Source organism: Rhinolophus ferrumequinum, chromosome 22 (genome assembly GCF_004115265.2).
Source record: "Rhinolophus ferrumequinum isolate MPI-CBG mRhiFer1 chromosome 22, mRhiFer1_v1.p, whole genome shotgun sequence".
NCBI classification, from domain to species: Eukaryota; Metazoa; Chordata; class Mammalia; order Chiroptera; family Rhinolophidae; genus Rhinolophus; species Rhinolophus ferrumequinum.
This window is the reverse complement of record NC_046305.1, coordinates 2,558,722-2,572,169: the sequence shown is the minus strand read 5'-3', so window position 1 is coordinate 2,572,169 and position 13,448 is coordinate 2,558,722. Positions and strand designations below refer to the sequence as shown.

Genomic DNA, 13,448 nt, shown 5'->3' with positions numbered 1-13,448 from the left:
AGCACACCTGTCACACGCCTGCAGCCACGCTTGCACATGGCTCCCCTCCCAGTGGTCACGGCACCTGTGACACCAGTGACTAGGACGCTAACATGTCTGTGCGCTGCCTGTGCGTGGAGAGTGGGAACCTGAAAGAGGTCCTCGGAGACCCCTCTGAATTCTAGTACTCGGCGACTCCCCTAAAGTAGCACCCCTCTAGGTGTGCTAGCCATAAACCTGCATCAGAATCAACGGGAACGTTCACAGATACCAAGATTCTTGATTGTCTCTATTAACCTTGTGCATCAGAAACAGACAATCACGAGCGCAGCTGCTTTCCAGCTCGGGAGGAAGATCCCGATGCCTCACGCTGCTCAGGCACCACACTGAGGCGAGGCCGTGTTGTCACACACCCACGGGAAAGGCCAGCGGCTGGGACGCGCCTGAGACAAGGCGCCTCATGGGGAGCTGGGACGTGGGCTCCATACCTTGGAACCCTGCTCATCGCTCCGCCCAGCAGGGACCCGTGTCGTGATCGAAGCTCCTGCACTAAGAAGCATGGACCCCACAGACCCAGCTGGAGAACAAGGAAGGAGCCGCGCTCTGCTCCCCCCTCACCTCTGAGAAGAACGAAACGAGTCTGCTTTTCTCCAGCTTATGACCAGAGCTAGAACACTGGTGAGAATTTACAGGCTTCGCATTAGTATTGAAACAAGTATCGACTCACTCACCTCATGGGTCCACAGTTCAGTATGATAAACGCCAACAGGATCATCACACAGATGGCTCTGCGCTTCGGACTGGGGACTTTAAGCCGGTGATTCTAGAAGAGAATGACCACATGAAAAACAATGAAACCTCAACCTCACAAAATGCAGCTCCTGAGACAGGAACGCGCCCCTTAACGCCCTGTGAAGGTTTAACCAAACCCAACTCAAGGTCAAAAAACAGTGCTTTCCTGAGATGACAGCAGACCCATCCGAACTCCCTTCTCGGCAAAGAGAGAAAGGTGGAGAAGAAACACAGGAACCTCTTCACTCGAAAGGAAGGAGTTCAACTACTGCACATTCTTAGGGATGCTCAGAAACTTCTGAGACGCTTCTGTGGTGAGTGCCCTGTCCCTTAGCCCACTGTTTGCAGAAACACAACAGCTGTCGGGGCAGCCGGGGGCCCAGGGACACCTGCAGGGGCATGTGACTCGGGGTTCAGAGCTGTGCAGGGTCCTGCAGGGCACATACTTCACGAGCAGGACTGGGAGGATGGGCCTCACTGGCCAGCGTGGCAACAAAGGAGGAAGCAGAACGGAGGCCGGGGGGAAAGAGACAGGATTCAATTTGTTTGCACTGTTTCTTTTTCAGAGGGCTGCTACGATTAGTGAGAAAAGAGTGAGGGGAGCAAGAAGGGGACAGCCAGTGGGCGCAGACCGGACGCTCGCTCCAGGCTCGTCTTTCCAGGTCTCAGTGTGCCCTCTGGCCCAGCACCCTGGCTTCATACAACTGAACTTACACGGTCACATCCCCGCTGACTCACAGAGAAGGAATGGGGCCGCCCGGCGCCCCATCCACCAGCAGCACTCACCTCTGACACCACCTCATCCAGCTGCCGCTTCAGCGACCCGTTCTCCTCCCTCAGCCGCTCGTTCTCCGAGAGAGCAGCCTTGAGCCGGGCCTCCAGCCCCTGCATGTACTCCTTCTTCTTCCTGCGCGACTGACACGCAGACTCCCGGTTCTTGATCATGCGCTGCTGTCTCCTTAGCACAGCCATCTGGGGAAAGTCACACTGGTCAGCAGAGTCTCATTTTTACAGTTATTTTTAAACAAATTATTCAAACGTACATTGTTTTGAAAACTATTACTTAAAGTACAGTAAAATCAAATGATTAAACAAGACCTTCTGGGAACTGATGCCTTCCGGAGCTTTCTAAGGCGTGTGCGCTGCTCTTAGAGTTCCCCTTAGAGGCTCAGCAAGTGTCTGACGTACAGATGTTACGTGTACAGAGAACCTGATGGTATCTCAGGCCCTGAAGAGCTTTCCAGAAGCACACACCCAATCACTCATAAGGCCACCTGTACTGTAACGTCACCGTCATTTCAACTTCAGTGTCTGCAGATGGACTCCAGACTCGCTGCTGCCCTGGGAAGGTGCGTCTCGGCGCCCCTCGTCTGCTGTTCCCGCTCCCCTCCTGTCCAGACTCTCATTAGCTCAACGCGGGGCCACCACAGCAGCCGCCTAACAATTTTACCCGTCATCGGTCTCCCCATCCACCATTTCTAAGAAAACCTTCCCCACCAAATCACTTTTATGTGCTATGCTACAGCAAAACAAGCTAGTCCTGCGTCCTAGCAACCACCGGGGCTCGCAAGGCCTCCGTCCGTCATGTGACGGCACTAACTCCACAACTACTCAAACCACCGCCTGACCTGATGGCCACACAGGCCTAACCCGTTCCTTTATTCACACCATTCATTGCCATCTGGAATGCTGATGTAATTCTAAGGACCCTCCCGGCTCTACTTCTGTTAAAGCACTCGGAGTCTTGGTTCCCTCTGAACATGCTGGGCCCTTACAATGTGGGAGATGTACCGACACTCTCGTGGTCTCAACGGTTTCATGACTGTTAACTCTCGCTCTCCACCTACATTTAGACCAAAACCATGTAATCCTACTTTTTTGTTTACTACCTACAAGATCTACCATAGTCGAAACTTACTGAGCAAAATTAGTTTTCTCGTGTTTTCTACACTAAGTTATGGAACCTATTCGTTATAGCATTAGTCTAATTTATTTCGGGGATGGGGAGAGGTAGCAAAATTAAGTCCATAAAAAGCACCAAATAATGTTAAATCGATTATTGTAACTACACAAATGACTCAATTACTGACACCTAAGTTTTGTAATGGACTTTAAAATATAAACATTCTACTGTGGGGTGTTCAATAACTCTTAATGAGACCAGTAAATAAAATTAAACAAATACTGATTTCTTCTAGAACAGCACACCCCCGCCCCATACTACGTTTCTCAGAAACAGAGGTATTCCGAAGCCAACCAAGTGGTCCCTCAGCAAAACACTGTCAACAACCTTCCAATCAGGGCCCACAAGGAAAAGAAACACTACGTGAGGTGGCAGAAAAGGGAGTTTTTCCTTTTTATCCTTTTTTAATAGAAACGTTGTGTTACAAGGATGCTGCCTTCCACAACCTTCAGCTATAAAATGTCCCTGTGGAGCAACTGCTCACTCTCCACTGATGCTACACACGCACGCACACGCACGCACAGGCCCGCACACGCGGCTGAGCAAAGCCATGGCCTGCTCGCCGGTGTCAGGCCCATCCCTGGACAAGGCCGCTGTTTCCTGCAGGTCCCTCTGTGGGCGTCACCGTCACGACAGTGCCGAGTCCGTGACACACTGCACACTAGAGTGACAGAGTGCACAGGGCACTGGGCAAGCCCATCGCAGGAAACCCGGGCAAGCGTTTACATGGAAACTACATAAAGGCGAACCTCACTTTAGAGGCTCATTCATCTGTGGAATGTCGGGAGGCTTACAGATGGCATACCGTTTACTAAATTTCAAGCAAGGATTAGGGATTTCTATAAACAATGAAAGCACCTGCATATTATACAGCATTAAAGCTTCAAAGGCTGTCGGTGCACATGCCTCATGCTAAAAAAATGAAAACCACCTGTGGCCAAATATTCATTTCTTCTGTGGAAAAAGATATAATAGTTCTGAAAATAAAGTCAATCCTCAAAGCTACCAATAAATACAAAGGATAAAGACAATAAAAATAAATGAAACCCACAGGAATCACGAAACAGAGTTGCAACTTTATAGCTCAGCAAGCTACCTTCAGCTCTCTGAATATATAACATTTAAAGTATTCTGCACTTCCTAGACAAAAAAAAAAGTACAATGTGCAGACTAAACACCACACACACACACACACACACACACACACACACACACACGGCTACAGTGAGCACATAACACTCGGGAGTTATAAAAAGACATAAACACATGTCCTTTACAACTCATGATCAGGGGCATAAGAGCCTCAGAAAATTTTAACCTACCGTGTTTCCCCGAAAATAAGACCTAGCCAGACAATCAGCTCTAATGCGTCTTTTGGAGCAAAAATTAATACAAGACCCGATCTTATTTTATTATAAGACCCGGTCTTATTCAATGTAATATATGACCAGATGTAATATAATATAATGCCAGGTGTTATGTAAGACCAGGTATAATATAATATCGTAATATAATATAAGACCAGGTATTGTGATAATGTTTGCTCCAAAAGAAGCATTAGAGCCGACTGTCCAGCTAGGTCTTATTTTCAAGGAAACAGGGTAACACTTTTAGTCCTTGAAAATCAGTCTTTAACCAGCTTTAACCTATCCAAATTTCTCTTCTATTAACAACTAATATTCCTTCACATATTTGTAAAATCATAACTTTTCAGAGGGCATGCCCTTCAAGAATATACAGCCATTGATACTTTCAATGGAAAAATTTGCTATTCTTCGTCAATTATCTATTCACATAGTATTTTGTCCATCTGATTGTGGAGTTCACTCACAACTTTACTCACTGATTTGTAAATACTCTTTATATATTAAAAATAGGTTTCAAAAAACCATGGAACTTATACATGTAAGTTCAGATCAGCATTATTCATAATAGCTAAGAAGTGGAAACCATCCAAATGTCCATCAGCTGATGAACGGATAAACAAAATGTGCTCTGTCCAAATAATGGAGTAAGCTTTGGCGGTGACAGGAGCGCGTGCTGACTGCGCTCGGCTACCACAGGCATGATGCTGGGTGAGAACTCATTCACAGTGTGAGAGGCACACTGTGTCTAACTCCACTGACACAAAATGTCCGAGACAGGCCACTCGTACAGACAGACAGCACACTGGTAGCTGCCAGGCGCTGGGAGAAGGGTGGGGGATGACCGCTAATGTCTGCGGAGCTTCTTTTCGGAGAATGAGAGTCTGGGATTCACCAGAAGTGATGGTGGCACTACTCTGTGAATACACGAAACACCGCGAACTCGTACTTTCAAAGGGTGAGTGAATTTTACCTCAATGAAGCTATTAAAAAAATACCAACAACAAAAGACGGCGTGGGAAGCTATGGACTCTCTCCCCAGACACACGTGCACACAAAGTCTGACAGACAGCCACGCGAGGGCAGGGCGACGTGAGGACCGGGGACCTGTGCACGGGACACTGAGGCCCGTCAGGCATTCCCTTCAGAAGCCCCGACTGGCACTCTCACACCTGGAAGAGGAAGAGTCAACTAGAACGACCCCACCGAAGGGCCCGTGGCTCACATCTACCTTCTGACTCTCCAGCTCTAGGGAACTCCTACAGGTGTACTTGTACATGAACAAAACAAAGACCACATTCCTCGATGTGGAATGTTTATAAAGGACCGCAAAATCTGAAACAATTATGGAACCCCAATGATACAGTCTACCACCCAGCAATTAAAAGAATATGAGAAGTTTTTACACGCAGATATAGGACGTTCACTAAGAGACATTACATGAGAAAAGCATGGTTCTGGACGGCTATGTACAGCGTATACCATTTCTGCAGAACAGGTAAGTAGGTACAACAGTAAGTACTTATATGCTGAAGAACTATCTCAAGAAGGACACACAAAACACTAGTGCCAAGGATTGCTTCTGGGCAGGGGACCCGAGTGGCTGGAAAGCACCTTCCACCGGTGTGGAAGGACTGTCTCCTAATGAGTCTCCAAGGGCACGTTGCAAGAGGCAGATCAGAGAACAGAGAGAGACAGACATATTTAGTTATTTATATGAATCAGCATCCTTCTAAAAAATAATTATTTTTTTAACCTTATCAAGATGCCAAACTGAAAAATACAGAAGAATGTGGAAGTTACCACAACATAAATCTAACCTAACGTAATACATCAGGGGGAAAAAAAACCCACCTCTTTTCACTTCCCTTTCCAAAGCTACTGTAACCACAAATGAAATCACTTCCCAAAAATTTTATTCAAGATCAATTTTTAGAAGCCCCAAACTTCCATCGAAAAAGAAACTATAAATATTTTAACAAAACATGTTTTTCTTTTACTTGCAAAGAGTCGCTGGTAGTAGGGAAAGCCAAAAAGAAGTAATTTTTTACTAAAATCTGGACAGCTTTTCAGATCGCAAAATCCTTCCGGACACATTTGTTCTGATGGACCCCTCTGCTCTCCAGTGTGGAGAAGTATCACGGTCTCAAAATCTTTGTTGTTAAAGAATTCAGTCACTGAAAAGTACTATTCAGTATTTATCTCCTTAGATCTAAGCCAGCCACAGGATTTAAGGATACTCGGCTCACTCTGACCTAACACAGAACCTAGTCGTGCATCTTACAAATAAAACAAGCAGCTTATATGCTGAAGTGTCAGAAGCTATGCTTTGTTTCTGAAATGGAAAATAGGCACTCTCCTTTTTTCTAGGAGCTTCTCTGCATTGTAAACAGATTATTTTAGGTTCACATTGTTCTTGAAAGAAAATGTGCGGGGTCTCTGGGGGTCTCTGGCGAGTCACGCTCCTGCCAAGTCCTCCTGGGTCCAGTGAGAATACAAGGTTCTGGCCACTGTGATGAGGCCATTTCTCAGGCTGTTTCCAGCCAGAACCCATGAGATGAGGTAATGTCTCCCTCTGGACAATGAGGAGGCTTGGTCACTGCTTCCTATGCAAGTAGGAGATTCCCAAAGCTCAGCATCCGTCCACACGATAAAGGAACACTCACAACACCCACCGGGGCCACCTCCACGTCACCTGAAATCTTGAACTTGACTGTATAACACTGTCTCCAGGAAACGAGAAGCAAAGTTCGCATCTGCTATGCCAGGGGAATCAAACCCTTCACACCATTTCTAAGAGCTGCAGGCAGTGGAAAGGCCCCCTCCCCACCCCCAGCATCCAGCTTCTCACGATGGCTCTAGTGACCCAGCACAGGGTGAAACTGGGATGGAAGGGGCCAAGCCCACGAAGTACAGAATCAGAAAGGGATGCAGGGCAGAAAGAGTTTGGGAAAAGCTCAGCGGGGTGAATGGGTGGAGAGGGAGGCCGGTCACCACAGCCTGTGCCCCTCCACCATCCTGCCACCTGAGGTGCTTCTGGTGCTGACCTAGCTTTCGATCATTCTTTCCATTGTTCCCACCGACTGGTTTCCATGAGGGGGTTTTGCTCCACCTTAGCCCTCTGTGGAAGACGTAGAATATAATTTTACCACGTCCTTTTTCCCCTGGTATTTTGTCCCTATAACCAAAACAATGTAACTCCATGACCTTGAAACTGGGGCCGCAACATTTCACGAACGTCATGGATTATGACAGGTAGGTGGTAAGCGCACTGCCGATTTAAACAGACTACTTGTTTTCACGCCCCTGGTTTGCAGTCTGGCAACATTCCAGAGCCTTTGAAGACAGAGTAGCACGCTGTCCTGCGATGGCATCTGAGCAGTTCCAAGAGTGCCACTTACGACGAGGAGAGCACGTAAGACAGCTGCACTGAATGAGAGCCCGTGCTCATTTTTTCCATCAGGATCAGAGCCAAAATCAAACCATACTTCTTGAAAACTTAGGTGCGGTTTCCAGACTCAAAGGTTTACCAGCAAAAGGCAGGAAGAGTGAGATGCTAATCTGAACCAGGCAAAGTGTTTCATAGAGAAAATGCGGCCCTTAATGCAGTTTGCAGTCACGGTGTGCTGAAAACGCCACTGATGGCAGGAGCAGGCCTCCCGAGAGTGAACCCAGCCAAACAAAAGAACAAAAAGGTGGAAAAAAGAAGCCATGTCAGCATTTCAAAGCCACAAAAGACTGATACGCTTTTTTCCTTTTGGCTGAATTACAACTTTTTCACATTTTTTTGTTTAAAAGCACAGAATGAAAGTTTGTCTTTTGGGCCATTTTGAATCAGGAACGTATGCTCATTCCGATTTATCTAACTGAACAGGACGTGAGCCCAGGAGATGCGTGCACTACACAGACCAACCCAGGTCTAAGACAGGCAGTCCAACCCCTTCGTCTTCTGCAGCTGCTTCTGGAACAGACCACTTCGGGTCCCCGAGTGGCCTGACCGGCTGACAGGACAGACTGGTGTTTCTTCACATGAAATAAACCTGAAGCCAAAGCTCTACCAGAAAGCTTGCTCTGAAGAGGCTTGGCTCAGCCCTGCCGGGCTGGCCAGGGAAACCCCAGGGCAGGCTGAGCAGCACGTGTACTCAGGGGTGGCCAGGCTCCCGCCAGGCCATGCACCACTTCAGTCTTCCTCTCATAATCCTGTCAACTAACTTCTCAAGAGTAACAAGAACGCTAGCCAATCAATACTGCTCAACAAGAAAAGCTCGTGAGTGCTGGGTCTGGACCCCTCGTCTCACACGCCCCAGCCCCTCAGCACTGAGAGTCGTCATCAGGAACCGGCCATGTTCTCGGACTGCCCTCCCGAAGGCAAAAGCAGAGCAGACATGGTCTTTCACACCAACAACTTACAAAGGACGGCGGGCTCAGACACCAGCCAATAATTCACGGAAATGTTTAGAGACCTCAGCATCCGACGACAACTGCCGACATCAAGATGCTCACTGTTCGATACCAGAGAAGCCTCAAAGAAGAAGGAAGCCCCTCTGGTTTCCACAGCGACCGTATCGACGCATCTCAGGACTGGACTAACGGCCGTTCTCGGTGCCCTCGGGGACAGCCCAGGGCCAGGAGCCTGTCTCCCGCAGGACAACAGTCACGTCCGGGACCACGGCTGTCTCCAGCCTTCGCCTCCTCACTGACCCAATCACCCTGCGCCCGTCTCCTCCTGAGACGCGGCTTCTGGACAGCCCCCGCCCGGGCTCTTCCCTGCTCTGCGCCATGGTCGGAGCGCAGACTGACATGAAGTTGGTATTTTTTTAACAGCTGTGGTAGACGGGTGATCTATAGTTCTTAAACCTTCTTTACGTTTTCTCATGTCTAAGATATTTCATAGCAAATATTTTAAACATCCTAAAACGTTACATAAAAACAGCTTTGACTACTTCCCATCGCTACTTCTATTCGAGACTATTACACGAGAAACACTGAAATTCATAATTTAAAGAGTATTAAAAGGACATTTAAAGGATCATTTCTTTTAACTCCTCTTTCATCATTCTGAACCTTCTCAGTATCCTGTGAAAGCATATTCTTTTTTATTGGTTGTACAACTTTTGAATTGAAAATATCATGGAGTATGTTCAGACTTTTGTTACTGTGGCTCACTTACTGTAGAAATTTTCCCAAATACCAAAAGGAGAGAATGCTCACACCCAACTTCAACATGTATCAACACTGGGCCTGGTCCTGGCTCCTGCGCCCATCACCGCCCCACAGAGTGTTTTCAAGCAAATCCCACCACCGTGCCATCTTCAGCTGAAACACACACGAGGTACAGTGCCTGCCTGGTATGCGCCTTGTCGGGTCCTCAGAACACACTAACACAGGGACGAGGCCTAATCCCACACGACCGTGTCTGTTCTCAGGCGACGCTAAGGGTCCCCCCTCATGACGCGGCACACGCCGCTGAAAGGGCCCCGTAAAGGATGGGGGCTGCTGCGTGTTCGACTTCCATTGGACAACAGTCCTTCCAGGGTCTTCACAGCACTGCCGTGGACTGAGGCTGCTAGTGCTGTTTGGGCAACAATGGGGCGACTCCACGACCACGCGGGCTGCTGCCACGCTGGGATCCAATCCAGGACACAGACCAGCCGAAGTCTGATAAACAACCTCTCATCAGTCACAGGATTTTAAAAGTACTGTCAATACCAAAGAAAAGTAGAATAGCAACGCTAATAACCAGTAATACTGGCTTTATTTTAAAGAAAACAAGCAGGGTTTGCTTTTCCACCCAGTCTGAGAGAAGCCCCTGCTGGGGTGACCATCTGACCTGACCTTTCATTACACTGGAGACCCGTGATGCTCCAGTACCGTTTAACAGGTAACATGAGGTTCTCTGCGTCACTTTTAAAGACAGCAAGAGCTAGTGGCAGGAGCTGAAACTGCGTACAGGGACAGGCCGGTCTTAGAGAATCTGCTGAGATTTATAAATGATAAAAAATCCCTATAGTGTGCTAGAAAATCGGAAGGTTTGCAGAGGTGGGAAACTACCCAACAATCACCGAGAGAGACTTCCTGAGCGTGCGAGTCATTGCTCGGCGGTGAGGACCCTTCCACAGTCAGGAGAGACACTAAGTACAAAACCCTAAAAAAGTGTTTCCATCAGGAACCATCCAGGACCCTGTAAAATACGAGGGGGACGGGATGGGAGGGGTGAGCAGGCCCCGAGGAAGAGGGGCGCTTGGACACACACGGACAAGCACACTGCAGACTGAGCCTGCGGACAGAACACAGCTGCCCCGCATCAGCCACCACAGCCTGGATGTGCGGTGTCAGCACCCTGACCCACAAACCGCAACCCTTTCAAAACCAAAACCCAGGCAACGGAAGCAGAAGCGTCGTGCTCTTGCCCTGAGCGTCACACTCACATCTGAGCTCCTCATGGCACTCGGCAGGGCCGGTTTGGTGACAGCCAGTTTTCCGGTCGCGGGGCCACCGGCCACGGGGGCAGGGACCACATTCAGCACGTGACTAGGGAGCTGTGCGGCTCCCCTGGCGACAGCGAGGACGGGCTGAGGACACGGCAGGGCTCCAGGTGCCGGCAGCTGCACCACGGCGGGCTGAGACAGCAGCACGGTCGGAGCTGTGGGGACAAAAGCGATGTGGGATCAGAGGGCACAGCTCCGGGGCAGGAGAAGCTGACGAACGTGCAGGAGGCAAGACCACGCAGGGAGCCGGAACCACCACCAACTCAAGCACAGCCAGCAGCGGCTCACTCATCACGACTGGTGGCGGCGGCAGCATATCACGCTCTTAATGACACCATCTGAATTTGTTCCCTTTGAAGTTACCAGCAGTGTATTTCCATATACTTTCCCAGCGATATGTGTGCATGCCAAATGTGCTAAGTTATACACAGATGTCTGTAAGTGTGGACCTCTGAAATTGATTGGTGCTAAAAGGATTTTTCATATTATAAACAGCAAACCTTTCACAGTGAACACGGAGAGCCATATATGTCACGTGAATGCGTTTAGAAACACCCACCACACCAAACACAGATGAACAGAGATTCCTTAACTCAATGCTTGGGAGAATAATAAGGAGCCATAAAACACAAAATAGTTAAACCCATTTGCGATGAATTCTTAGCGAACAAGCACAGGAAACATGAATCTGCAATTTAAAATAGTCTGTAGATAACAGCAACTCCCTTCCCCCCCAAAATGGCCTACAAATCGTTTTAGTCCTGACGTGTAGCATTGTTTTAAAGTTCTGCTCATCTGCGAAGACTCACGTAAACCCTAACTGTGGTCTGTTAAACCCCGACTTGCTGAGCATCCCTTTCGGATCTGGCCAGTTTTTATAAGGTGCTGAAAGGCCCACAGCTGCGGGAGCCTACAAAGAAAGGTGCTGCAGGAACCGGCAACTGACATCTCATATATATTTATAATTCTTCTTTAAGGGGAAAATAAGCATTCTACTTTCAGATACTGTAAAATGACCCATGTGAAACTCAGCACTGTGTTTCAAAGAATCAAGGGAAACTGAAACAGTAATGCTTCAGAACACCCGTTTAAGAACATCTGTCTTAGCTTAAAAAAAAAATCACTTCTATAAAATCAAAAGATAGTTTCAGATGGCCTTAAAAAAAACATGCTAAAAGTAGCAGAATTTAATAGCATTTTGTCTCAGATAAATTAGCAAATTAGTAAGAAAGATCTAAAAATAATTTCGTAAGTCTGTAACATGTACAATTTACTTGGGCATAAATGATGACTAAACATTTCGTCTTCTCATTTTCCTTTGGAATAACTTATTCTATGAAACAAAAGCATGTAAAATGAGGAAGTGACTCAGAGGCTGATACAAATATGCTTAGGCCAAATATACAAGTAAAAATAATTAATAAATACAATAAATAGCCTATGACCACACGTTAGGCTTTTAACAACATTGCTAAGATGTTACAGCCAACCTGGGACAACAGAGAGAGAGACTCAGCATAAAGCACAACTGAAACCACGGGCTCCCGCCCTTAACATAAGTGCTCTTCTCTCATGTCACAAATACCACGTCACCTGCGACGATCATCACTGTCCTTTCCGTTTCTTTGATTGAGAAGATGCGTGCATTGAAAAGGCTATTGTGAGCTTAGTAATGATTTAAAATGAATCTGTACTTTACTAATCAGAAGTGCAGCCACAGAATCTGGAAACAGCACTAGCGGTGCCCGAGACAACCACGGACGCTGCCTGACAGGGTTTGCCGCTGCACTGGCTCCGACCACCCACCCCCAGGGTCAAGTCCACAAGTCCAAACCACCAACTTAAACCAACACTTCCGGGAGAGCTTTATCAGCAGCAGTGCTCCACATCTTCTGAGTTTAGAAATTACGATAAAATGACCCCCCAAACTAAACACCGTTCAATGAATTTGGGGACTATTCCAAATATTGCAAGATGTGGTCAACATAAAGAATCCGGTCATTTCTAAGACAGGGTCCTACTTCCAGCTCGAGTCACAGGTCCACAGCACTGGCAGATGACACAGCCAGGGTGCTTTGTACTATTTCTTAAAAGTAAGGAAACTGATCCGCGTGTGTACGGTCTGTCCCTCCGGGAGGAGGAAGGAGCCACTGCCAGGCACGGTCTGTGGGCTACCTGCCCTCCTCCTCCCCGAGTGCCTGCACTTAACTCCAGAAACCTCTAATATAGGCACATTCGGGTTCAAGCGTAACATGGAGAAACTGAACTTCTGCCACAGTGTGTTCAAGGAGAGACTGACAACTCCCAGGGCCCACCCTACAGTGACCTGTGAAGTGTGCCCTGAGCCCAGCTGCACTGCAGGGCATGCCACGGGCCTTCCATGGCGAGAGCTGACCCGACCACAGTCACCACTGCCCCCGTGGAAACAGACGGCACACAGCAGGGCTGGCATCCACTCTGCCACACCCCAGGCTCTTGGGTGTCACGTGCTAATCCCAATGGATGGCGGCTGGACGCCATGTCGGGTGCCACAGGCCCGTGGGGGTCGCTAACTGAGTCCTTCCTTTTCAACCGGCTAAGGTTTCACACAATGTACCAAACAGTTTCTGAAGGCCCAGGATAGCAGCGTGCCTTCTGTGTCCTAATTTTCTCATCTCTGCTATGGGGAGAGTGACAGCAGCCCCCGCACAGAGCCGCTGGGAGGATTAACTAGGGTGGCAGCACACGGAGGCACAGAGAGCAGCGTCCAGCACATGGCCAGGCTGACACGTGAGCCACCGCCACCACCACCACCCTCCTCCTCCTCCTCCTTCCGGGTAATCGCTTCCACAGGGCACTGCACGGGTTATTAACTCCTTAGTG

The 13,448-nt window shown here is 48.3% G+C and overlaps 1 protein-coding gene across 2 annotated transcripts in view; it reads right to left on the bottom strand.

Annotated features, from left to right (window-relative positions):
• Window positions 1-13,448, bottom strand: part of ATF6 (activating transcription factor 6) — a 93,368-nt gene that overhangs the window by 64,983 nt on the left and 14,937 nt on the right. For both annotated transcript variants that reach the window (XR_004421677.1, XM_033093622.1), the window contains exons 8-10: window positions 10,527-10,741; window positions 1,558-1,743; window positions 711-802 (exon numbers count right to left, since the gene is read on the bottom strand). Coding sequence is in view for 1 of the 2 variants with exons in the window: in XM_033093622.1 (XP_032949513.1) it covers window positions 711-802; window positions 1,558-1,743; window positions 10,527-10,741 (493 nt within the window). In the remaining variant the exon portion in view is untranslated. The remainder of the gene's footprint in view (window positions 1-710; window positions 803-1,557; window positions 1,744-10,526; window positions 10,742-13,448) is intronic.